We start from the raw sequence: 24,765 nt of genomic DNA on the forward strand, positions 1-24,765 counted from the left end.
AAATTTTAACCTAACAATAGCAGTAGAAAAAAAAAGGAATTAAATAATGGTAATAAAAAATGGTTTAAAGCATTCCATTCAAAGAAATTTTTAGCCAAGCAAAAAAAAAATCAAAAAGGCTGTATACCAGTTCTGGATCAATTTGGATGAAATTTTTAAACATAATGAAATAGGTTGGGTACATCAAAAAGGGTGAGCACCTCGTGTTATTTCTTTAACATGAAACCTCCTATAAGTATATTTTTCCCAGCTTCAAACACGAGCTAAGGTGCCAATAAAAAGCAACCTTAATCTAATAAGTATGCCCAAACTTTTTCTTTAATTATGTTGGAACTATTGCACGGCAATATTTTAGCTCATAAACAAGTTGATTAGCTGATGATGTTAGATATATTAAGTAGTAGGACGAGAACTTACAAATAAGTCAATGGAAAGAATTTTGCATCCTGACTGCAGATTAAAATGATGTGCCATATCTCGAAACATTTACCACATAGTTATAAATGTCCGAAACTTTGATTTTTCCTAAAAAAAACATGTTAATTTTATGGAAAGAAGAGAACCATGCATTGAATGAGATGGAAAGAATGCCCTAACTAATATATTTAAGCATCGACTAATAAATTTACCACTACAATTTAAGTGAGCACTTTATTCCAAAAGAAATCAAAGATGGGATTCGACTTGCCTGACTTATCCAAAGCCGGTTAGGCATCTAGTGGCGAGGGATTGATCATATCAAGAGTCTTGTGCAAGGTCTGCCGAACCGGTCCGCACCGGCCAGTACGGACCGGTCCGACCTAGGATCGATACTGGATCGGCGTGGAATCCGGTACCGGTAGCTTATTGTTGGAGAACCGGTACGGGACCAGTACGGAACAGACGTGGATCAGCGTTGGATAGCGTGGAATTCGGAACCGGTCTGGGACCGGTACCGTACCAGTCCAGCCGCCACCGGTACGCCGACCGGTACCAGTACAGTGGACCTTGGTCTTGTGTATCAAGTGCTACTAGCTAAACTCAAATCACCAAACCTAAATTCCAATACTCTTCTTCCTTTTTCTTGTTTTGAGAAAACGAATTTAAATACTCATTACTTGCATTTGCTAATGCACCACATAAGTTAATTATAAGAAATAGATGGAAGAAGCAGCTGAAATCTGAAGTAAAATTAAGCTATCAGTTAGCTCATTATTGAATTTAAAAAAAGGAAACAAATTCCTCAGACATGTGAAGCTCAAATATAGTCCGTGTGCACACATATTGGGCTCCTGACTTGATGGTTGCCATCAGACCATATGATGGAAGCTGAGGCAACCGAACGAAACGAGAGTGGCCCCCCGGAAACCGTCACAACAAATTTTTGCTTCTCATACAATTTAGTAAAGGATAGCACTTTGGGATTCACTGTAACATTAAGTTTGGAGCTGGAGTTGATCCTTGCTGTGTATGTGGAGTTTGAATGGCCAACATTTGTAACCATCCTTGGAAACTGCATTCAAAACCTTTTATCTGTTTGAACGTAGGCAGCCAATGAAGGGTAGTTCAGATCCCTTGCAGATCCATTTGCATCCTTGGGACAAGTGATCTTATCTCCAGCTATGAGCCTAATCATCGACGTATTGTAGCCTTGATGGCACAGCATTTCTACGTAATCTGTTGCAGTGGCATCATACACAAGACCTGGACTCCGTGCCTTTCTTGGGTTGACCTGGCCAGCTCCATAAGCTAGTTCAGCATCCGAATGGTAGGAAGGATTCATTGGTGAAGCTACATGACAAATCAAAACAAAAAGTATTGCATATAGTTAATTTATATGAAAGTATCGAACATAGATTATTATGATTGCTAAGTAATCGTGTTTTATTTTTTATAGTTAAGGTAAAAGATCGATCCCTAGAAACAAGATCATGAAGCTCTAAGGTGTAGCTGATTGGCCTGAAGTAATCATGATTTTAAAACCTCAAGGTTAGGACAGTTTTGTATCTTAAATTATTTGAAAAATCTTATCCATCATTTTTCAATTTTGATTGAATTTGGGGTTAAGGAAAAATTTTAGATAAAAGACTTCTTGAAGGTAGAACGATTACCAGTTGTGATCAGAGCAGACATGATAGCTGCTGGAGACCATTTTGGGTGAAATGATCTAACATATGCAGCAATGCCCGTCACATGAGGACAAGCCATGGATGTTCTGGATATAATGTTGTACTTGACCGAACGTGTATCCAACTTAGAAAATGACACCTTGGCCTTAGGGGACCATGCTGCCAAGATATCAACTCCAGGAGCACTTATATCAGGCTGCAAAATTTCCCAACCCTATTATGATCGTACATTCTAACAATTAGCTCCTAACATAAATGTGGTATGTCATAAATCATCTGCATTCTATGTATCTTCTTAAATGTACCTTCAGAATGTCCAATGTGATGTTATTTGGCCCTTTAGAAGAGAAAGAAGCAACACTAGGGGCTTTAGGATCCAATACCTCGTCGCTTCTGCGAATGTTAGCCACAGGATTCCTGATTCAAGCCCCATTGTAAGGGATTCAGATGCAACGACACATGAATGTCCCAAATATTTCGATCGCTTTGCATTTAGAATGCCGGAAATTAAAATTGACTCTTATTTTAACCCTAGGTTACAATCACTGCGAGCAAAAAAAAACAAAGAGAGAAACGATTGAATGAAAACCGAACCGAATAAATGAAAACGATTTATCTACGCTGGCGGCATTACCTTCCGAACTTATCGTCGTCACCAAAATAAATGAGTGGGTAAAACCTTTTCTCAGTGGGGAAAGTATTGACAGAACTTCCCTATCAAACAGGAGGAAACCATGTCAAGATTAAGGAATTGAACATAATCTAGAGGTAAGAACAGATTTTATTCAAGGATGGAGGGAAAAAAAAAGCCTAAGCTAAATAACCATCAGCACGTACCACGATAGTCTCATTGTTTCCTAGAAAATTTTAGGCAGGCTTCTTCCATCTATTCGGCGGTGGCCCAAATCCCTCATCGCTGAAAGATTCGGATTCAGGCCAGATTCCGGTGTCAATCACCCCGACAATAACATCCCCCTCACCCTCTGCAATGCTAGTTCTCTCTTTGGACTTTCGGTGAATCCTAAGAAGTCCCATGATCTTGTGGTGTGAAGCTTTAGGATTCTACAAGGGAACACTGACACTATTCCTCCAATCCTTGCAAGTTTGTCAAAAGAACATGAATATAAAATTCAGAGTTATCTACTCGTGGTTATGATTATGCATCGATGATGAGAAGTACAGCCTGTGACAGCCCATACCACTAGCTGTTTTTGCTCTCGTCCAACATCGGTTATTTACGTGATAATTTTTGAATATTTATATAAAATCAAAATAGATCCGGCCCATAATCTATATGGACCAGAAGACACTACAGCAAAAATTTTTATTGGAACTGACGATGGGCCGATCATGATATTCATGATTAAATTTGAATAAATTTAAACTCTTAGCCCGAGGTCCACGTCAAAACTGAAATGAAAGAAGTATGTGGGAATCCATACAAGCATGTATTTAATCTCACATCGATTATTTGCTGAATAGAATCAAAAAATTTAAGGATCCGAACTGCTACAAGTAGCAAATCCATTAAAGCTCCTTTTATAGCTGTAGATCAAGCACTCGTGGGCTGAACTGCACCACTTCAATCCTATTTCGTAAACTCCGATCAGTTTGAGCATTATTTTTATTCCAACGCTAGCATGAAAGAGACGAGCAAGCGAGAGAGTAGTACAATAAGCACGTACAAATTCATGTATAATTTGTAAAGAAAAAAACATCAACTAAAAATTTGAAACAGAAATAACACTTGCCCCGCATTGATGATAATTGCCAGATATTGTTTTATAACTCATATTTATCATATAACCTTAGCGATCTTTCTTAGGAAAAAAAAAAAAAAAAAGGAAACAACACTTTACCCTTATATATAATAAATTGCCAGCTATTAGTTTGTATCTTATTTTTATCATAAAATCCACAACATTATTTTAGTAGCATTTTTGAAAAATGCCATGAATTAACATCTTGTCCAGTATAAATATACATTGATATGGAGTTCAATTTGAATCCCAAATAAGGACGCATGAGATCAATTTGGCCGTATGTCTTGATCAGTTATTCAACCAAATTTGTATATTAAAAATAAATTAAAATTATCTATTATCTGAATAATATTAAGTATTATTGATGCCCTTTTATTGCAGCATAAATAAAATCATCATTTTTAAACACTTGTATATATATATATATATATATATATATATATATATATATATATAATACTTGCTGGTATTTTCAATATTTTAAGAAAAGTAGTTTGAAAATATTGTAAAAATAAAATCCAGCTATTTTTTGGTACAAGTCGAAGCTTGGCTGAAACTAAAAGTCTATACAATAGCTACAAGACATAGCTAGTACCCAAATAGAGCTGAACATCAACATGACACTTGGTGATTTGATGAAAAATAAAGTTATTCGTTTTTCATTTTTTGTCAAAAAGGAAAGAATTGAATTTTATAAAAATAAATAATTATAAAATATGAAATACCATTGTGTTATTCGAATAAATATGTTTCCATAATATGAATAAAATTTTAAAAATTATAATAAAATCTAACTTTAGCAAAGTAGATTATTGTCATTGTGGCTGGGTGGTTCTTAGCCAATTAATCCTGCACTTCATAACATTTGACCAATGCTACTTTAGAGAAGGCAATTGGGTCCGATCGGACCAAATACAGGTCAGATGGAAAACAAGATAAATCAAAATCTCCCACTACCTCCTTCCCATCCAACACCTCCTGCGCTCTAAATCCAACCGCTATTCTCATCCCTCTTATCCATTTAACTTGGTTCCAAGCCCCACCTGCTCTCTGAATTTTGAGAAATGTCTATGTTTGATGGATTTTTTATAGGAACTCCAATTGTCATTGCAACAATATTTTGAAACAACAACCTGCAATAGATGCAAGGCTAATGCCCAAGGACAAAGATTTCTTTTGTGCGCGCGAGAGAGAGAGAGAGAGTGTGTAATGTCCGGGCCCAATACAGACCGGGCCCAATACTGTAGGCCCAGTTGAAGGGATTGGGCCAGGGTGAGGGGTTAACAGCCTTGCAGGCCCAGGAAGAACAGAATGCCGTCTTCCCCGATGGCTGAAAAGACAGGACCACCAGATGGCCAACGAAGAGACCCCCACAAGCATGCACAACCAGAGCCCGCCACCTCCTCCTCCTCGGCAGCTGAACCCTGAGCTGGCCAGAAGGGAGGGGCAGATGGTGGCTCCCGGGGCACTGAGGAAGGAGAGAATGCCACCTCTCCTTGGGGTCAAATCCTAAGCCAAGCTTTTATAGCCCAAAGCCTGCAAACCCCCCGAAACCTTGCATCTACCCTCCCTAACCTCTAACCCCTTGGAATTGCTGTACCAGGAAGCTAGGCCCAGGAGCTGGAGGTAGAAGGTACCCGCAGCCCCAGGAGAGGAAGGAGGGACTGTGAACCGAGGTGATACCCCACAGCTTCAACCGACCACAAAAAGGTAAGGCTCAGTAAGTAGGTCTCTAGGCAAGGACAGGGTGGAGGTACCCCTCTGTGGGGTATTCTCCCCTCTGTTTCACTGATGAAACAGAGGGGAGGAGACCGGCACAGAGAGGAGGAGACCGGCACGGGAGAGAGAGACAGGAGGAGGGCCGCGGGCCGGATCCACGGGCTGCGGGCCGGACCTACAGGCCGCGGGCCGGCCTGAGAACGGCCCAAGCCGAGCCCAACGCCACCCGGGCCGAGCCCAGCCGGACTCGGCCTGCAGGTGATAGGCCCCGGCCATGGCTGCCCTAGGGCTGAGGGGCAGCCAAGGGCCGCCGGGTCTGCCGTGCCGGCGACCAACGCGGCCTCAAGGCCGCCAGCCAAGGCCGAGCCCCACCTCTCCGCCGACCGAGAGGTGGTGGCGCGACTTCCACAAGAAAAAGGGGAAAAAGGGAGAAGAAGAAAACAGAAGAGGAAGAAGAAAACAAAAAATAAGTACTTACCCCGGACCACGGCCTTACCTAGCCGTGGTCGAAATCGGTGAAGACCCCCGGAGAAGGCCCGGCCTCGACATCACCTCCCGGCCTTCCCCCTCTTCTCCGGCATCACTTCGGAGAAGGGGAGAAAGGAGACCGGCCTCCCGCCGCCGCTGCCCCGAGGGAGGAGCCCCGCTTCGGCCGGTGGATCGGAGGGCGCTCCATCTCTCCGACCGCCAGCGAAGGAAGGGGGTGAGCCGGAAGACCAAAGGGAACCGGGGGAAAGGGGGATCGGGATGATGGAGACCGGAGAGAGGAGAAGGGGGGGCGAACGAAGAGGCCGAAGCCTCTGGAAGCCCCCAGAAGGATCCTTAACGGGTCTGCCTAGCGGGTCGGATCCGAGTCCGGGTCCGAAACCCGTTAGGCCCAAATGGTTCAAATCGATTGGGTGAGCCCAAATGAAGGGTCGATCCAAGCCCAATCAGATTGAATGGGTCAATTAGGCCTAATTGGTGTTGGGTCTGAATCCGACCAAGCCTGAATGAACCCAAATTAAGCAAATTGGGCTAAATCCGAACCCAATTAAACCCAATTCAGCTGGGTCCGAACCATGTTCATAACAGGTTGACCCCAGCAAGCCCAATTAGCCCTAAATCAAGCCCATACCAGGCCCAATTAAATTGGCAGAAGGCCAAATTGGCTAGAAAAAGTGGACTTAACCACAAATCAGGCCCAACCTTTCCCTTAGAGGCCCAATTAGGCCTGGTAGACTCAAATTTACTTTAATTGGGCTAAAATTTATGATAAATAGAGGATAATGTGAGTCTTATAAAATAGTTCTAGGAATTAAAGACTCGTCGTCCGGACTCAAAGAATTGATAACAACTTATCGTAAATAACCTGTTCTAATCCTACGTTGGATCATGTCATGATATTAATATTTTTTTTCTAAGTGTTATTCAAGTACATACTTCATGAATGTTATGTTATGAAAAATAAGTAATCTAATTTAATCTTATTATGGATCATATGAGTACTATGTTTGTTAAGTTTTTAAAGTGTTATTCATGCATGATATGTTATGATGGATAAGTAACTCGCCTGATCTAATAAACTATGGCCATGTATGCACCATAATTATGCTGATATTTTAATCATGCAAGCAAGTTAGTATAACGAAATACTATCTAGCCAAGAGGCACTATAATGGGCTCAAAGATGCTACTGAGAATGACTGAGCCTGCCCCGCCAGTGGCTGAATAGTAACTGAGCCTGCCTCGCCAATGGCTGAATAGTAACTGAGTCTGCTCCGCCAGTGGCTGAATAATAACTGAGCTGGCCCCGCCAGTGGCCGAGACTGACTTCGCAGTAGCATCCGAGAGAATGGACCACGGCATGCCGGGGGCACGGTTTCATATGCATATTTTATGAAAATTTTTGTGACTTGCACTACTGCTTTGTTTAATTTGCATACATATTATGCCATGATGATTATTAGATAAATATGCATGTCAGCTTCTCAAACCTTGATATATATGTTTAGCCTACTAGTTGATCCGGTAGGATTATGCAGGATTACTTACTGAGCCGTGTAGCTCACGTCTGTTTATGCTTCGTTTCTTTCAGATCCTCACCAGTGATCGCCATCAGATATATTTTTATTTTGTTACAGAGCTTCGTTATTTTTGGAGAAGCTTATATACTTTTGTACATTTGAATAGCATAGAAGTTCTGTATTTTTGGTATCGAACTTCAAGGTTATACTGTAAATATTTTAATATATGAAAGTTTGAATCCTTTTGGCTACTTGTTACCCCTGTATGAGGCTGCGTGCTACTGTGGGCGATAGTCGGCAATAGCACGGCCGTGTCACGGATCCGGGTCCGGGGCGTGACAGAGAGGAAGAAGAAGGATTACTTGTGGGGTGCTTTTTATGGCAAGAGATGAATTGAGACTTTGTATGCACCCGGAGAGCACCTCGTGGCTGTAGCTACCGAAATTAGAAGTTTCCAAAGAAGCTTCGACATTTTTACCAAAAAAAAGGACACACCGAGATGGATGATACTCATAGACCTGAACTTGTCTTTGTATGCGTATTTATAGTTGAGAATGTACAAGAGATTACAACTAGAATGATACAAAGATAGTAAAAAATAATAAATGGATTCTTAGGATCAACCTTAAATTTATACTATTTGAAATTCAAAATTCAGAACCCAAAATTCAAAATACAGAATTCAAAATTTAAAATTTAAAATTCAAAATTTTTAAAATCATTGATCCTTAATATGTGGCTTAATATAGGGCTGAGATGAAGATACTACTAATACTCCCCTGCAAGCTAAGATATATAGGTACCACTTAGAGCATGGAACACAACTACCGAAAGCATTGGGAGGTAAGTCCTTTAGTGAATATATCAACGAGTTGGTCATTGGAGGAGATAAATTGGACATGAAGCTGACGACAAGCGACTCGCTCGCGAACAAAATGAAAATCAATTCAACATGCTTGACCCGAGCATAAAACACGAGATTGGTAGTAAGATATATGGCAGATAAATTATCACACCAAAGTATAAGGACTTGAAAAATTGAGATACCCAATTCATATAGTAAAGATTGAATCCAAATTAATTCAACAGTAACATTGGCGAGCCCTTTGTATTCAGATTTAGTACTTGAACATGCTATAGTGCATTGCTTTTTAGCACTTCAGGATATGAAATTATTATGAAAAAAATATTGAAGCCACTTATAGAATGCCCGTCACCAGGATCACCTACCCAATTGGTGTTGGAATAGATATAAAGAGAAGAGGATGGGCCTTTGGTTAAATAAATATCATAGTCGATAATATGCATGCTTCAAGTAGCAAGGAATACGTTTGACTGCAAGCCAGTGCATGGAACTAGGCCTATTCATAAACTGACATACTTGGTTAGCTGCAAAAGCAACGTCAGGACGTGTAACTAATAAAGTACTGAAGTGCACCCACCCCACTCCAACATTGAGTTGAATCAGAAAGTGGCAAACCATCAAAATGAGAAAGTTGGGACTCGGTAGATATAGGTGTCGAGATAGGCTTAAAACCATCCATGTTAGTTTTGAGAAGATGAAAAATATACTTTGATTGGGTTAGATGAAGTCGAGAAGTAATAATCTTAGCCTCAATGCCCAAAAAGTAGTGAAGAGGTGATGAAGGACCACTGCAGGGAGAAGAGAGAAGGAAGAGGAAGAAGAAAAGAGGAGGAGAGGAAGAAGAAAAGAGGAGGAGAGAGGAGAAGAAGAGAAGAGGAGGAAGAGCAGAAAACGAGGCTAGATTTTATTCAATTTTTCAATGCCCTAATTCATGAGAGGGTGGCCTTTATATAGGTCTTACATTAAGTCAATTATTGATGACATATCAAACTTGGATCCTCAATCAATTAACTAAGTCAACTAATTGATTACATACCAAAATCGATCTAATTACTCGATCCAATTATACGATTTAATAGCTAATCCAATTGACTTGACTAAAACAAAAGCAAATGACCAAATCGACTCAAATGCAGAAAATAAAAATAAAATAGACTTAAATGGATCCAATCTGGGTCTGACTCAAATCGGTGGCTCAAGATCATCTTCCAGCCACAATGAAGTCAATCTCTGATGCGAGCGAGTGGCTCTAATGGCGCAATCGTCTGGACGAACGGCTCTGATGTCCCCATCAACTCCTTCTAGGTAAAAAAACTCGACTCCGTCGAGTGCAGGTTTGGCCCGCTATCATACTGCTCCAGAAGGTTAGGGTCAAGGTGCTGCAACTCTGCTCTAGAAATCCACACATCAAACTCTAGTCGGTGAAGCTCTGGTGGCGATGGCAGCAGCGAGGCAGTCGCAGAGAAGATGAACAGGTATGCCTTTTTTTCGGCGGCACGTGCGGTCATGTGCAGAGCCTTTTTTTTTAGCAGCACGTGCGATTACGTGCGATTTTTTTCAGCAGACACGTGCAGTCACGTGCATTTTTTTTTTAGAACGGGTTCAGGCTAGTGGGGAGCAGGTCAGCGGGTAGTCCCTTACCCGTTAGGACTGATCTCCTTCAACCTCCCGACGGTAGCGGGAGGTCGCGCCGATCTTCACGGCACTGGTTGTGGATCGAGCTCGGTGGCCTGCGCGACGGGCGGCGGCCGGTCATGAGCTCCGGCCGGCGACGGCGAGCGGCGGCGAGGGCGGCCACGGGTGAAGAGGGTTGGTGACAGTGAAGGTAAGGTCGGACGAGGATGGGGCGGCATCCTGGCCCTTCACGGAGTGGCAGTGGGCTGTGTGGACATCCGACCCGGGTGCTGCTAGCGGTGCCTGGTGGCGGCGGTGGGCACGAGTGCAATGACGGGTGGGAAGGATCCGGCGACAGGGGTTTTCCCCTTTTATTCTGGTGAAAACCGAGAGGGGGAGAGGGACCCCTCTTTCTTGTGAACACCGAGGGAGAGAGAGAGGAGAGAGGGGAGATCAGGCTTCCCTTCCTCTTTGCAACGCGCGTTGTACGTTGTGCTTCAGCGCGTTCTGGCGTTCGCGGTGCAATGAATTCAGTGAGGAACTCATGTGGCAGACATGGGTATCGGGGGTGGTTCGTCAATAAACCAGATCCCGGAGCTTTGGCAGCACGGGCAAAGCCGGCCTACCCTGATACCAAACTGATGGAGGACCACTACAGGGAGAAGAGAGAAGGAAGAAGAAGAAGAAAAGAGGAGAGGGGAAAAGAAGAGAAGAGGAGGAAGAGGAGAAAAGGAGGTTAGATTTTATTTAATTCTTTAATGTCCTAATTCATGAGAAGGGTGGCCTTTATATAAACCTTACATCAAGTGAATCAATTGACTAAGTCAATCGATTGATTACATACCAAAATCGATCCAATCACTCGACCCAATTACACGACTTAATAGCTAACCCAATTGACTTGACTAAAACAAAAGCAAATGACCAAATCGACTCAAATGCAGAAAATAAAAATAAAACAGACTCAAAAGGATCCAATCTGGGCCTGACTCAAATCGGTGGCTCAAGAACATCTTCCAGCCACAATGAAGTCAATCTCTGGTGCAAACACGAGCGAGTGGCTCTGATGGCGCAATCGTCTAAACGAACAACTCTAATTTTTCCATCAAAAGGGCCACAAATTTAGTTTGTAAAGAAGAAATAAAGTCATTCAATGGAGCGGTAAGAGTGTCAATAAGAATAATATCAAGTAAGTTTGGTGCGACTGCCTTGAATGGTTTAAAGGAAATGATGGTCGTCATAACGTTATATCTATCATCAAAGATATTTTAGAGGAGGTTTGCCGCCGCATTGTTACATTATAAAAGCTGTTCTATAATAGTTATAAACTAATAAAAGCTGTTATTTCCATGTTTACACTATTAATATAGTTAAATTAGTATTTATTAAACCAAATATTTATACCAGGTAAAATATATTTTTTCAAATTAGTATAATTCGGGCAAATAGATCAAAATATAACAGCTGACATAGCAATCAGTGTTCTTATTCTATTCCAAATTCCTTCCAGTAACCCTTTGGAAGTACGAGTATCAACATAATGATCAATAAAGGTTTTAGAAAAATGATTATTGTAGTTAACATACTAAGATCTTGGCAATGAATTTGTTGGTTCTTAATGCAAATTAAAAGATACTTGATGAAAGGGTTGACGTCGTTTACCAATTATATATAATTGGTATAAATTTAAATTTATTAAAGAAAAACGTTATGATAATTTTGTACAATTATGGAAATATAGGAATATCCAAACGAACCACCGTATGTGGTCTTTTCTAACATGAACTGCACAAAACAGAGCCTCGACTATTAAGATTTTTTTAAAGGCAACTCATGCAATTATGATATGGTCATGTTGAATACTTCACCTGCATTCTTTGATAACATATCGTATAATCCATTATAAGAAACAAATGGAAGAAACTGAGACATAAAGATAAAGCTACTCTTCCATCCACATCTGAAAACAAAAGGAAAAACCTTCGCAGCAGGTTCCTTGGGAATGAGAACATCAAGGGAGTTGTCCGTATGCAACTATTGGACTCCTTACATGATGCTTGCCATCAGACCATATGATTGAAGCTGAGGCAGTCGAATTAAGCGAGAGTGGGGGCCCAGAAACCGTCACAACAAATTTCTGCTTCTGATACAATTTCCTGAAGGATAGCACCCTGGGATTCCCTGTAACATTAAGTTTGGATCCTGAGTTGATCCTTGCTGTATATGTGGACCTTGGATAGCCAACATTGGTAACGATTCTTGGAAACTCTGCGTGAAAACCTGTTTTCGTTTTAACATAGACAGCAATTGAAGGGTAATTAAGATCTCTTGGAGATCCTTTTGAATCCTTGGGACAACTATTGTTGTCTCCAGTAATCGCTCTAATTGTTGTGTCATTGTAGCCTTGATTGCATAGCATCTGTACGTAGTCCCTTGCACTGGCATCATACACTAAACCTGGACTCCGTGCCTTTATTGGGTTTACCTGGCCAGCTCCATGAGCTAGTTCAGCATCCGGATGGTAAGAAGGATTCATTGGTGAAGCTACATCACAAACCAGAAAAAATTAGGATGGTTTTGGGTACATGCTTATGGATATAGTTAGATTATTAGGAAAATGATATCATTATTTTGTTTTTAATTTTGGTAAAATGAAGGTGGTTAAAGGCAAAACTTTACGGGAAAAAATATTAGAAGGTACGACAATTACCAGTTGTAATCAGGGCAGACATGATGGCTGCTGGAGACCATTTTGGATGAAATGATTTAACATATGCGGCAACGGCTGTTACGTGAGGGCATGACATGGATGTTCCCGATATAATGTTGTATTTGACCGAACGTGTATCGTTCTCATACGATGAGATCGACGCATTCGGTGACCATGCTGCCAAGATATCAACTCCAGGAGCGCTTAAATCAGGCTGCAAAATTTCCAAGACTACTGCGATTAGATATCCTAACGGTTGGTTTCCATAGCAAACAGAAATATACTATCTTCTGAAATATACCTTCAAAATGTCCGGTGTGATCAAACTTGGCCCTCTAGAAGAGAAAGAAGCAACAACGGGGGCTTTAGGATCAAAGACTGCTTCACTTTTACGTATGTTAGCTACAGGATTCCTGATCCAAGCCCATTGTAAAGGATTCAGTGTGGAGCTCTTCGTGGTGCTTACAGCTGTGGGACTTTGCAATTGAATGTTAATTAGGAAATAAAATCGTTTACCTGGTTTTGTTGATGTAATTCACAAGCATCTTGGCGTCTTTGGTGAGGACACCAATTGCTGGAAGTGGGAACGTATATGATGACTCTGAGTCGAACCACATCACCATCCCCTTAGCACCAGCAAGCAAAGGTGCTCCTCCATCATCGTAATATCCACACAGAAGAATCTTCCCGCGCGCCGCACTGTTCTTTAAAATTTCTGCGCTACAACCACTGGGAGAGAAAGGAAAAGATGGAATCAAAACCACAGGAGGATAAGATAGGGTGGCGTCAGAAGACACAAAGGATGGAAATGAGATACATACTATTCGAATGTATTCTTCTCCATGGCAAAAACGAATGGGTAAAACCTTTTCTCGGTGGGGAAGGTATTGATGGAAAATCCCTATCGAACAAGAGGAAATGATCAGGAGGGGATTCAGCACTTGAATATAAGCATAGGTCGTAGCATTCTAATTAAATGTTGATCACCTACCGAAACAGTGCGATTGTTTCCTAAAACCAACTTGTCTACAATATGCCGGTCGGTGGTGCTAGCTGCGGCCACCAGCATCCAGGGGGCGACGTTGGATACGGTAACCTGAGATGGACCGTCATTACCAGCCGACGCTGACGTAAGAATCCCTTTCTTCATTGCATGGAAGGACCCAATGGCTATGGCGTCTTCGAAATAATGAACTGGATAACCTGCCCCGAGCGAGACGGAGATCATGTCGACGCCGTCGGCTATCGCGTCATCGAACGCAGCCAAGATGTCATGATCTTGGCATGCGTCCGCCCAGCAAATCTTGTACACTGCAATTCGAGCGGAGGGCACCCCGCCTCTGGCGGTCCCCGGCGCTAGACCGTACAGGCTCGCGTTGCCCTTGAGATCGCCGGCCACCGTGGAGGCGGTGTGGGTGCCGTGGCCTTCGAAGTCGCGTGGCGAGAGTTCCAGATGGGCTGCGACAGAATCTCCGGAACCGTAGTAACGGGCTCCAATAATTTTACTGCAATATAATGGTGGGAAAAGTTTTAGTACCGATTCTGGAAACAGAATGCAGCATCAGGATGAGAAGAATTAATGAGGGAATGCGAGCATACTTGTTGCATCGGAGATTTACGCAAGCTCCTTTCCATCTCTTTGGTGGTGGCCCAAGCCCCTCGTCTCTAAAAGATTCGGATTCAGGCCAGATTCCTGTGTCCAGCATCCCGACAATAATATCCCTCTCCAATGCTAGATTTCTTTTTTCAGTTTTGGTGAATCCTAAGAAGTCCCATGATCTTGTGGTGTGAGGCTTGAGGGTTCTACTGGGAAACACCGATACTACGCCGTCCATGCCTGCGAGTTTGTCAAAAACCATAAATCATAAAATTCGGAGTCACCTAAGAAGTGTTATAAAAAAAATAGATTGTCAGCAGAAAGCACGCCTAGTCACCTAAGAAATGCTAATCCTGATTTTATTTTGGAAAGACGTACCAGCTAGGATTTTTTGCTCTTCATGTTTGAGTTTCGCAGCAAACCCATTAAAGCTCCTTTTATAGCTATAGACTAACCTCTCCTGGGCTGAGCTGCAATGACCCAACATGTATATATAAATATATCATAGACCTTTGATCATTTCAAGCATTTTATAATCCATGATACCGTTCTACTGTAAACATGCACAAGTGCACCTAATGGCAAGTATATGAACATGTACAAATGCATGTAGATATTGGAAAAAGGAAAAAAATCAACTTAAAATAAATAAAGTTTCTGAAAAAACTGCAGCTGGTCTAAGCAAAAAAAAAAATACAGCTGGACATTATTTTTTAATATTTTCATTAATAGGCTATAAAAATATTTTTATATAAACAGGTTTTATTAGAAAAATTTAAAGGTAATATCAGTAGTCGAAATGACAGATCCATGCGGTCAAGTAGCTCCTTTTAATGTAAAGACTAAATACTTGTTTTTTGAGAAAATTAAGTATAGATATGTTGAGAGAGAACCTGTCCTCAATCACTCGATCAAGCATGTTGAGATGGAGAGACTCAGTCGAGTAATCCTCGGAGTGCCGGTCTCCCATGTAAACAATATAAACCTGCATGACATGCATCATCTCCTACCCATCAAACTTTTCTCCATATTCGATTATGAGCGTACAGAAAAACTAGATAGCCAAAGAGATCCATTCAATCTCAATTGATTTCTCACCTGTCTCTCTTGATCGACAGCATCAGTGAAAGAAGCAAGAAGAGAGATGGAGCTGAGGGCAATGAGAAACCATAGAAGAGATCTCGTGGGAACCATGTTTTATGGGTCGCTTACCCTCCAGAATGAGGCGAGCTCCTATGTGTTATGATGATATTATATAATCCCTTGAGCATGGGTGGCTTAATGTGCTCACCTTATTCTCAAAAAAGTAATCCCTTGAGCAACGAAAAATATGTTACCGACGGGATTTTCTTTATCATCATATTTTTTTCCTATATTGTCTAGTTGCCAAAACAGCGGGAATCGTGAGCTGTCTTCGTCTAGATTTCCTTAAAAAATCACCGCACGATGATGGTATTTTTCTGATGGCTAGCCCATGGCATTTTCCTGACAGCCAGCCCTGTGAGTTTTCTAAAATTCTACGGCTGGGAAACACAGTATTTAGTCAAAATAAATAGCCCTGAACGGCTTTTTTTTTTTTTTAATGTTACTCCTCAACAGTTTCTTAGAATGATGGATTTGCTGTTCTGTAATTTCTATATGAAGGAGACCCTGCTCAATAATAATAATAATAATAATAATAATAATAATAATAATAATAATAATAATAATAATAATAATAATAATAATAATAATTGTACAAGCTAGACAAAAATTACCAGGGTGGGCCTAGATGCTTGACAGATGGATCACGGTGCACTGAGTTGATTCGCAAGTAATATTATTTTTTTCGGGGGGGAAAGAAAGAGCTAAGAAGGATAGCTATGATTTTATGTGATATGCACTAGAAACATCAAAAGATAGCAAAACTCTAGAGGCCCAACTCAAAAAGTCTTCCAGCATAATTTTCTATCCAATGTGCCAAAAAGTTAGCCTTGTTGGTGGTATAGCACCTAAAAATTGCTATATTGCAAAGAAATAATGAATTCAATTTGAATTTATATCTAGGGAACTTTTGAAAAATCAGCTTGATAGATAAGCTTGCCTAAGAATGCTATCCTAAGAACATAATTTACCCTCGTATGAGTTTGTCGTGATCTCGTCCTCAAAGTATAACAATCTGGCTCAACTTAACCCCCCTCTAACAAGTACGATCATTGACAAGGTAGATCCGATTAACTCCTTCAGTTGTCCAAAAGAGAAACATAATGAAGAAAATAAAGCGCAGCTGGGAGGCTAGACTTTATCGACTCCTTCAGTTGTCCAGAAGAAACATAATGAAGAAAACAAAATGAGAGAGTGACCCAGAGCCTATTTATAGACTCTATCAAGATGACCAAAGTGATGGGATTATTATGAAGATACACGACACCGCGCCACACCACGTGCATGGGTACGGAATGGCTGGTCAAGTTGAGTTGATGTCACACCCTACACCCATCACCTAGGTCGGCAACATGACATGGTTGCATAAATTCTAAAGCGATGCTCTAAAGATCATGTAAGGTTTTAAGATAAACAAACTTTTCAATAGTACCACAATAATTAAATTAATCATAAAATTTGATCTATAATTAGAAGAGTTTACTTAATTACAAAGATTCAAATGGTCATTTGGTATTAAAAAATCAACTATCTAACTAATAACTCCGACGCTCGAACTTCATATCCGACCCATCCGAGACTAAGCATCCTACAACTCTAAAATGAAAAAGAAAGAGGTGGTATGAGCTTTACAGCCTAGTAAGAATCTCTCGTGCTCAAACCAATATAGATAAAATAAATTTGAAATAGAAATTAGCTATAAACCATATCAAAATGCAAGCAAAATCATAAAACCTCATACCAATTATTCAACATAACTCAAATAAATTTATATAAATATGCACACAAATGTACGTCATCAAACATACAACTCCTTCAGAAAAATATGTCAAATATATCATCAGTATAAAATTTTTGTTCAATAGTGGTTTCATATATCTTAGCTTCTACTATTATCCAAATTTTTGATCAATAATTATCTTTCTGATTTAGACTATCCACAGTCATGCTTCAGCTTGGGATTGAAAAACCATAATTTTATAATTTAGCCTGTGGTGACAAATCATAATATTCATGCTTCCACCTGTGGTGGCAAACTAAAGTTTCACAATTTGGCACATAATTGGCAATCATAATACCCATGCTTCGGCTATAGCGACAGACCTAGGTTTCATGATTAGGCCCGTGAATGGCAATCCATAACATGACTAGTCCAAATCCATATACTCAGCAATCAAACTATTTAATTTCATCTATGGCAGAGGAAATATAATTTTATATTTTATTTCTTGTCAAATTTCAAAATGATTAGCATAATATTCAGAGCAACCAAAATCATCAATATCGAATACAATCAAAGTGATACAATCAAGAAACCAAAATGACCAGCATCATATTCATTAATAAATTTAGATCGACAGTAAATCGGCAATCACATGGCAAATAATGAAAAGATCTAGAATCATCGGTATACGTTACAAAAGTATTTATATCTATATAGGTGATTGTGTACAAAAATTCTTATCTCTATCAATCTCAGACTTTAGTATAGCAACACCAATCTACTTCTTAATCTATGAACTCGAGAGCATGGTATCCTTTTAAATTCTTGCCTCTATCGATCTTAGGCTCAAGTACAACCACCACCGATCCACTTCTCGATCCATGAACTCGAGGGTAGGATATCCTTTCAACACCTTCTTGCCTAGATGGTTGTCCCCATATAAGTTCAGGTCTCATCCTCTGATTAATTATAAATGACCATAATTAATATTGAAATATTGCAAAGGGATGATTAGATAGTTGCACAATATCGGCTCAGGATCTATGATTATACAATACCGATCGACTCGGAGCTCCCAGTCGCACGATGCTGGCCTAGGACCCCTCCAAGGGTCAACCAGTCTACAAGCTGTTAGATCCCTTCCTCAAGCTTATTAAGGAATCTAGAAAGAAAGAAAGAGTACAAAGAGGACAAGGGATAAAGAGAGAGAAAGAGAGGAGAGAGAGCAACAGAGCGAAAGAGAGAAAAAACAAGAGAAAAATAGAGACCCATTGGCTCTCTTCCCAAAAGAGAAGAAGCCGGCCACACCCACAACATCGACCTACGTCGGCGGTGGTGATGTCCCACGGCACCGATTATCGACTGGACTGGAGGAAAAAGAAGGAAAAAAAGAAAAAAGGGGGGTAGCCTTGCTTTCGATCCGAGGAAGACCTCAAAATGGTCGGCGGCGATGGCAAGCATCTGCCCTAGCTCAGCCTCTAGAGATGGCGGTGAGGACAACAGTAAGATAATGAAGTGGTTTCAGGTGGTTGTGATAAGAGTCAAGGATTAGATTAATTTGAATACAGTATGATTGCCTCACATTTTCAATTTTTCCTAGCTGATAACGTTGATCTTCCTGGCTCCACATGGTTTCTGTTTTATTTTCTGTTATTGATCTTTATCATTGTAAATTTATCGCCTCATACTTGTAACAGAATTCTCTATATTTAGAGCAATATATACTCTGTTTTGGTAGGAAACCAAAACAGTTTTTTTTCCATCTTTCACATAGGACTCGTTTGGTTCGCGGGAAGCATTTTTCTTTCAAAAATATGATTCCTGGAAAGCAAATTCCTAAGAAGAGGATGCCTGGAAATGTACTTCTGGCATGTTTGGTTGACCATAGAAAAGTGACAGATTTTCAGAGTGCTTATGTTTGGTTGACCATCTACTTTTCTGAAAAAGTTATGTGTAATTCCTATTATACCCTTAATAAAAATTAGGTCTTTAATGCCTCTTTAATGTTGAAGGGCCTTTTTGGAAAAAAATAAAAATTGAGTGATTTCCAGCTAATGGAAAAGTAACTTTTACCATATTTCTCATGGGAAAGGTTTTTTCATGAAATGTGGGAATCGTATTTTCATGGGAATACAATTTTTCCGTCTCTCTCCTTTGAAAACTCTAACCAAATAAGAGGCATCTCATTACTTTTCCGTTGACCACACTTTCTCCTCTTCTTTTTCCGCGAACCCAACGAGCACATAGTGGCTGGCGGCAAAAAAAGAAACAAAAGAAAAAGAACCAAAGAAATAGGGGAACCTCTTATGGCTAAATCCAGTGATCGCTAATGACAATCAGGCCATCGATGATGTCCAAAGAACTTGGAGATAGGCATAGAAGAAGGATTGACGTAGATTACCTCATTCCGACAATGAATCCATGGTGGCTCGTCGGGAACACTCAACGGAAAAATCAAGGGAACGTGGATATATAGATCTTGCCGGTGATTGATTAGGGATTAGGAACAATGCATAGAGGAAAGAAAGGAGATCCTTTTATAGATGAAATTCAGAGTTATTACCGAAATCTAGCAAGCCCTAGAATTCATTTTCTGATGGAATCAGGAAGAAGATGCGACTCCTATTCGGAGTTCTCTTCTTCCGTCTCATGTGCCCAGCACATGAGCTCCCTTTTTTCTATTTTTTCTTTTTGGGTCTTGCGAAAAATTTGTGTTGGCTAAGATTCATGCTAGCTCTCGAGCCATCAATAGACCGGGCCCTTAAAGACAAGCCAAGCCTCGTGCTCCCGGGTGTGTGCTCGCCAGCCCATTCTCCTTGAAAGCATTTAAACCCACAGATCCGCGCGAGGCAATGTTCACTTCGAAGCAGCAAGAGACAATTCAACCGCACATAGAAACATAAGGATCAAAATTTCAAGCTAGACGACACAACCTTTGACTGAATGATGACAAATTCATAAGACCAAACCTTGGCTCAACGTGTCTATATTTATGGATCAAAACATTAGGACAACAATTCCAAGCTTCACTACACATAAAATGAATTATAAGAAACTGAAGTAACTGACAGAAAGAAGACGTATTAAGAAAGAATGTGGAAACAATTTGAATATTCCGGCAATTTTTTTTTTTTTTGAAGGAAAAAATATTCCAACAAATGTTAAGAAAGACAATTCTCCATGTAAAACATTTTGATACCAGAACTATTGCTATTTGTCCTTTGTATGCACAATTATAGGACTCCTCACGCTGTGCTTGCGATCAGACCATATAACCGAAGCGGATGCGAGCGAATTTATTGCATGCAGTCGCCCAGAAACTGTCACGACAAACTTTTGCTTCTCATGTAATTTTCTAAATGATAATTGGTTGGGTTCCACAGTGACCTTTAGTTTGGGATCTGAGCTAATTCTTGCTGTGTATTTGGAATCCGCTTTGCCAACATTAGTGACGGTTCTCGAGAACTTTCCTATGAAGGGCTTGTCCAATTCAACAAAGAAAGCCATGGAAGGGTAGTTTAGATCCCTTGCACTTCCCTTCTCGCTTTTGGAACAGCTGCTCTTATCTCCAGTTATGAGTCTAATCATGGATGTGTTGTAACCTTGGTAACATAGCATTTTAATGTGGTCTTCTGCGGTAGCATCATACACCAGACCGGGATGAACTGCCTTTCTCGGGTTGACTTGGCCAGCTCCATAGGCCAGTTCAGCATCCTGATGGAGCGAAGGATTCATCGGAGAAGCTATGTCACAAATCAAAGCGGAAGTTACCTCACCAAACTTGTTCATTAATTTATAATATCAGCATATGAGAGCTTGCTTGCTGTTAATCGGTAGAGGAAACGGTGTGCCGTAGAATTTAAAGTTTGTAATAGATTTATGCTAACTATGCAAGCCAAGATCCGCGGCAAGAGCATCAGAAGAATACCAGTCGTGATTAGAGCAGACATGATGGCTGCAGGAGACCACTTCGGGTGAAATGACTTCACATAAGCAGCAGCGCCAGTTACGTGAGGGCAAGCCATGGAAGTTCCTGATATGATGTTGTACATAACGGAGCGTGTGTCATTCTCATAGTCCGACATGGAGGCCTTCGGAGACCAACCGGCCAAGATGTCAATCCCTGGTGCACTAATATCAGGCTGCAAGTATTTCGTCATTATTGTTAGTGAAACACGGTTGTATAATTCAATCTAATTATGTGCGACAAACTCATGTCTTTGAGCTTATGCTGGCTCTCAGCTGAGACAATGGTTCACGTCTAAGCCATGCCCTACAAGGGATGGAGAATCTGAGGAAATGAATTACCTTTAAAATATCAGGTGTGATTATATTTGGCCCTCTAGATGAGAACGAAGCAATAACAGGAGCATTAGAATCAAAGACAGCTTCACTTTTATGTATATTAGCCACAGGATTCCTGTTCCAAGCCCATTTCCAAGGAATCTATCATTTCTGGACTCTTGGAACTACAGATATATATAGTTCTTAAAACTTGGTAGAACGTTGGGAGCTGAACTTACCTGCTTTTGTTTATATACTCAGTAAGACTCTTGAGCTCAGAATCGCTCACTATCAGGGCTGGAAGGGGGAATGAGTATGAGTAATCGAGATCACCTAACATAACTGCTCCCTCAGCGCCAGCGAGAAAAGGCACTGATACATCACCAGTGGTTCCACAGAAAACTATTTTCCCTTTCACCATGTCTTGCGTCAAGTTATAACATGCCCTGCAGGGCACAAGAAGGGATTATGAAAACAAAAGCTGATGACGCAAAGTTCTTGAGCTTGTTAGAAAATATGAAGAGGGCTATATAATGAGATAAACTAACCTAGCTAACCGTTTTATCTTTGTAATAATTTCGTCATATCAATGAAATGATATATTGGGAGACCCATTTCATCCTCAAAAAGAACATATAATGAGATCATAAACTAATTAGTAGCATTACCCGTCAGCAGATATGAAAGGGTAGGACCTCTTCTCTGTAGGAAAAGTATTGATAGAAGCTCCCTGTATGTTCAAACAGAAATCTTGTGAAGTTCTTGCAATGCATGCCGCCATCTCTTAAACTCCGAAGATTGAGACAGGAAATCCAACTCATCCTAGGAAACTAACTTACCACAATGGTCCTTCGATTTCCCAATACCAATTTGTCTATGATGTGCCTATCAGTGCTGCTAGCCGCTGCAACCAGCATCCATGGTGCAACATTAGAAACTGTCCCGCGGCCGGGTCCAGCATTACCTCCTGAGGCTGATACTAGGATCCCTTTCCTCATTGCATGGAAGGCCCCAATGGCTATCGCGTCAGTGAAGTAGTCTTCGGCAGAATATTTCCCTACTGAAATGGATATGATGTCAACCCCGTCGGCGATGGCATCGTCGAATGCTGCTAAGATGTCATGTTCTCCGCATCCCGTCCAACATATTTTGTACACAGCAATCCTGGCGGATGGCACCGCACTTCTGGCGGTCCCTCCGGCGAGGCCACATAGGCTTGTATTTTGTACACTGCGGCCTGCCACAGTGGATGCAGTGTGGGTGCCATGGCCTTCAAAATCGCGTGCAGAGTCTTCACTGTCGGAGGATTCTTTCAAGCCATTGTAGTAGCGAGCTCCGATAATTTTACTAACGTAACACGATAACGATATGAGCTTAGTGACTTGTGCTACTAATAAAAATGAAAGCTATGCTCTACATAAAGGGCATGGTGGAAAAAAGAAAAGAATGAGGGAAATGATGAGAAGTGATGCATACTTGTTGCATTTTAAACTTATGCAAGCTCCCTTCCATTTACTTGGTCGTGGTCCAAAACCTTCATCACTGAAAGATTTAGATTCTGGCCAGATCCCAGTATCCAACATTCCGACAATAACATCACTCTCCAATGCTGGGTTTCGCCTTACGGTCTCAGGGAAGCGTAAGAAATCCCATGATCTTGTGGTGTGGGGTTTGAGGCTCTTGCTTGGGAAAACTGATACTATGTCTTCCATACCTTCAGATTTTATCATCGAAATTAAACAAAAGCGATAAAAACAATAAAATTAGAAAATGGAAAAACATAGCAACAGGACCACCTACGATTTTTCACAATGTGACAGCGTGAACTCTCCCAAACCCATTGCTGTTCAATCTTATTTATTACAAGAACAGCTTCAACTTTAGTTTGTTTGAGGATTATCTAGAAGAACATACCAGCTAGTTTTCCTTTCTCTTGCTTAGTGAGCTTAGCTGCAAGTCCATTAAAGCTTCTTCTATAGCTATAAACCAAGTTTTCTCTGGCTGAACTGCACTACCAAATCCAAATAATCAAAGTTAGTCCAAGTAAAAAAGATGATGGTCTGATTGATGGTTTGCTTTCAGGGCTGGGCGGGTACAGCATGCACGGGTTCACATGTGATCAACTCTAAAGCTAATCCTCATTAGGTCTTGCAAGCTAACCAAGTATAACTGAGAACAATGAATTTTGAGAGAGAGACAGAGAGAGAGAGAGAACCTGCCCTCAAGCACTTGATCTAGCAAATTAAGATGGTGGGACTCAGTTGAGTATCCCTCCGAAGGCAGCTGACCCATGTAAACGATATAAACCTGCATGAAATGGAACATCAGAGCCATCAAGTAACCAATTACCTGCAAATAGGGCTATAGCTCCGTGGTTGCCTCCCTCGTCCATTAGGAGAAGCTTCCACATTGGATCGTTATGTCTGACGTACTGTTGATTCTTTTCCTATCAACTTGGGCTTTTGTGGTATATACATTATTAACCTTGTTCTCTCATCTTAAACACGGCAATGTACGTCATGCTTAGTGGAAAGGTGTCTCTTGTAATTGGCACTCCTCATTTTTCAAAAGGAAGTTGTATTCTCTCTCTCTCTCTCTCTTTTTCCCGATAGAAGTAATTGGTGGGTTTGGGCTCTCGTTTTTCCTAAAAAAATGACAATGTTTGTATCATTTTCATAAAAATAAAGTACTCCATATCCTACTCAGTTATTAAGGAAAAAACTCTTTGCTACCAACTAGGCATTGTTCTTTCAATTGAAAGAGAATTAATATTTTATTTATGTAGAAAAAACTCTATGACTTAGAGCAATCTTTTTTGACTTTTTTTTGAATTTTATTTATTTATGACAGAAAATAATTCAAATATATGTCACAAAGTTGAAATTATTTTATGGGACTCCAATGGATGGCTATGATCCAGATTTAAAGGATAAATAGAAATTGCATCTATATTTGTAGACAGATGAAATACCAATAAAATATACATTTAGGATCTATATTCGGAATCATATAATTTTTATTCTTCAAGATTAAATGCCAGTGAGATCATGACAGAGTAAAAAGGCTCGCGAGAGACATCGCTAAATATCAGAGCAAGGAATTTTGTTCATGCTCAGATCAGACATATTTAGGAGAAAATAGACATGAACAGATAATCTAGACGGAATATAAATTACAAAATTTATATATCCTCTTTTATCAATTAACATAATGTTTTAATTTCTACAACGTTA

The 24,765-nt window shown here is 40.5% G+C and overlaps 3 protein-coding genes across 3 annotated transcripts; all 3 read right to left on the reverse strand.

The window, feature by feature from the left end:
* Positions 1-1,159: 1,159 nt before the first annotated feature.
* Positions 1,160-2,975, reverse strand: LOC103721969 (subtilisin-like protease SBT4.10; the record flags this gene model as incomplete). The annotated part of the gene is given in 5 exon segments (XM_088720935.1): positions 1,160-1,770; positions 2,091-2,304; positions 2,414-2,525; positions 2,743-2,822; positions 2,946-2,975. Coding segments are annotated over 5 exon segments (969 nt in total), but the record flags the coding sequence as incomplete, so codon positions are not given.
* A 9,111-nt stretch (positions 2,976-12,086) lies between these two features.
* Positions 12,087-15,576, reverse strand: LOC103721974 (subtilisin-like protease SBT4.3). The gene is made up of 10 exons (XM_088711861.1): positions 15,481-15,576; positions 15,276-15,367; positions 14,761-14,852; positions 14,385-14,622; positions 13,777-14,290; positions 13,620-13,686; positions 13,302-13,527; positions 13,087-13,198; positions 12,786-12,999; positions 12,087-12,619 (listed from the first exon to the last, which is right to left on the reverse strand). The coding sequence occupies exons 1-10, from the start codon at positions 15,574-15,576 to the stop codon at positions 12,087-12,089; spliced, it is 2,184 nt and encodes a 727-aa protein (XP_088567987.1).
* A 4,875-nt stretch (positions 15,577-20,451) lies between these two features.
* Positions 20,452-23,839, reverse strand: LOC103721973 (subtilisin-like protease SBT4.3). The gene is made up of 9 exons (XM_026810367.3): positions 23,748-23,839; positions 23,447-23,538; positions 23,009-23,246; positions 22,372-22,879; positions 22,201-22,262; positions 21,772-21,978; positions 21,557-21,668; positions 21,177-21,390; positions 20,452-20,991 (listed from the first exon to the last, which is right to left on the reverse strand). The coding sequence occupies exons 1-9, from the start codon at positions 23,822-23,824 to the stop codon at positions 20,459-20,461; spliced, it is 2,043 nt and encodes a 680-aa protein (XP_026666168.3). The 5' UTR covers positions 23,825-23,839; the 3' UTR covers positions 20,452-20,458.
* Positions 23,840-24,765: the final 926 nt, after the last annotated feature.

The sequence above is a fragment of the Phoenix dactylifera genome, chromosome 1 (genome assembly GCF_051530095.1).
Source record: "Phoenix dactylifera cultivar Ajwa chromosome 1, Ajwa_hap1_PhDact_Kaust_v1.1, whole genome shotgun sequence".
Classification (NCBI taxonomy): domain Eukaryota; kingdom Viridiplantae; phylum Streptophyta; class Magnoliopsida; order Arecales; family Arecaceae; genus Phoenix; species Phoenix dactylifera.